This window comes from Vollenhovia emeryi, unplaced genomic scaffold, assembly GCF_000949405.1.
Source record: "Vollenhovia emeryi isolate VEMERY1.0 unplaced genomic scaffold, V.emery_V1.0 DF950352.1, whole genome shotgun sequence".
Taxonomy (NCBI): Eukaryota; Metazoa; Arthropoda; class Insecta; order Hymenoptera; family Formicidae; genus Vollenhovia; species Vollenhovia emeryi.
This window is the reverse complement of record NW_011956014.1, coordinates 351-1,217: the sequence shown is the minus strand read 5'-3', so window position 1 is coordinate 1,217 and position 867 is coordinate 351. Positions and strand designations below refer to the sequence as shown.

Here is an 867-nt window from a genome sequence, read left to right as displayed (position 1 = left end):
CCTTTGTTGAATGATATGGCACCTCATTGAGCTGATTGTCCATCCAGAGTATCCGCTGTAACTCCCAGTCATCCTTGTGAGTCTGAATCGGTCTGTCCATTTTGGTGATGTCCGTAGCGAACATGTGACGATGTCTACGTATCCATGGTAGAACCTCTGAGATGTTCAGATGTAATTTTGCTCCAGTGTACATGAGGTCGTTGACAGAGTAGCCTGATGTGGATGCGCTAGAGCCATTAAGAACCACCCGCAGTTTCGTTGTAATACTGTCCGGCTTGAGAACACCGTGATGTGTCAGGTGAAAATGTGAGCGATGACTGGAGATGGATGATGCCTTCGTCATGTGGTTGAGTGTCTCGTAATCAATCATGAATTGTTGATAGAGACGTTGATAATTCACATCCCTTGAGAATCGTCTGCGTAATCCCTTCAGACATTGATGAGCGACGCTGTAAGAATCACCCAAAAGATCTACTGGTGAATTGAGTAGAATCCTGACGATGTACCTCTCTGAAGAATCACGAGAGTGTGTAGTCTTGAAGTGCTTCTCGCACCTCTGCTCGCACCTCTGCGATCTCCCGGCCGCAATTCCAGTTGCTGAGTCACCGGGCGGTCCGCCTTGCCCGTTTTCTGATCGTCCGACATGGTGAGATGACACGTGAGAGAGACGTGGTATCTCGTGATCGATGAGTGTCACTGTGTATATGAGCGCTGCTGATCACGTGAGCGATGCGTGGCTGAGCTGATCCGTCCAAGAGCCCCGTCGCTATCCGGCTCGAAGGACCAAAAATGTTGGAGATTCTCGCTAGGAGAGTTCGCTGGTACCGCTGCGGATGGAAGCAGGGTGAGAGGACGTAGCGACAAGAC

At 50.1% G+C, this 867-nt stretch overlaps 1 protein-coding gene across 1 annotated transcript; it reads right to left on the bottom strand.

The window, feature by feature from the left end:
• Positions 1 to 22: 22 nt before the first annotated feature.
• LOC105569032 lies at positions 23 to 645 on the bottom strand (the record flags this gene model as incomplete). Its single annotated transcript, XM_012025201.1, has 2 exons — positions 555 to 645; positions 23 to 510 (listed from the first exon to the last, which is right to left on the bottom strand). Coding segments are annotated over exons 1-2 (579 nt in total), but the record flags the coding sequence as incomplete, so codon positions are not given.
• Between the last annotated feature and the right edge of the window lie 222 nt (positions 646 to 867).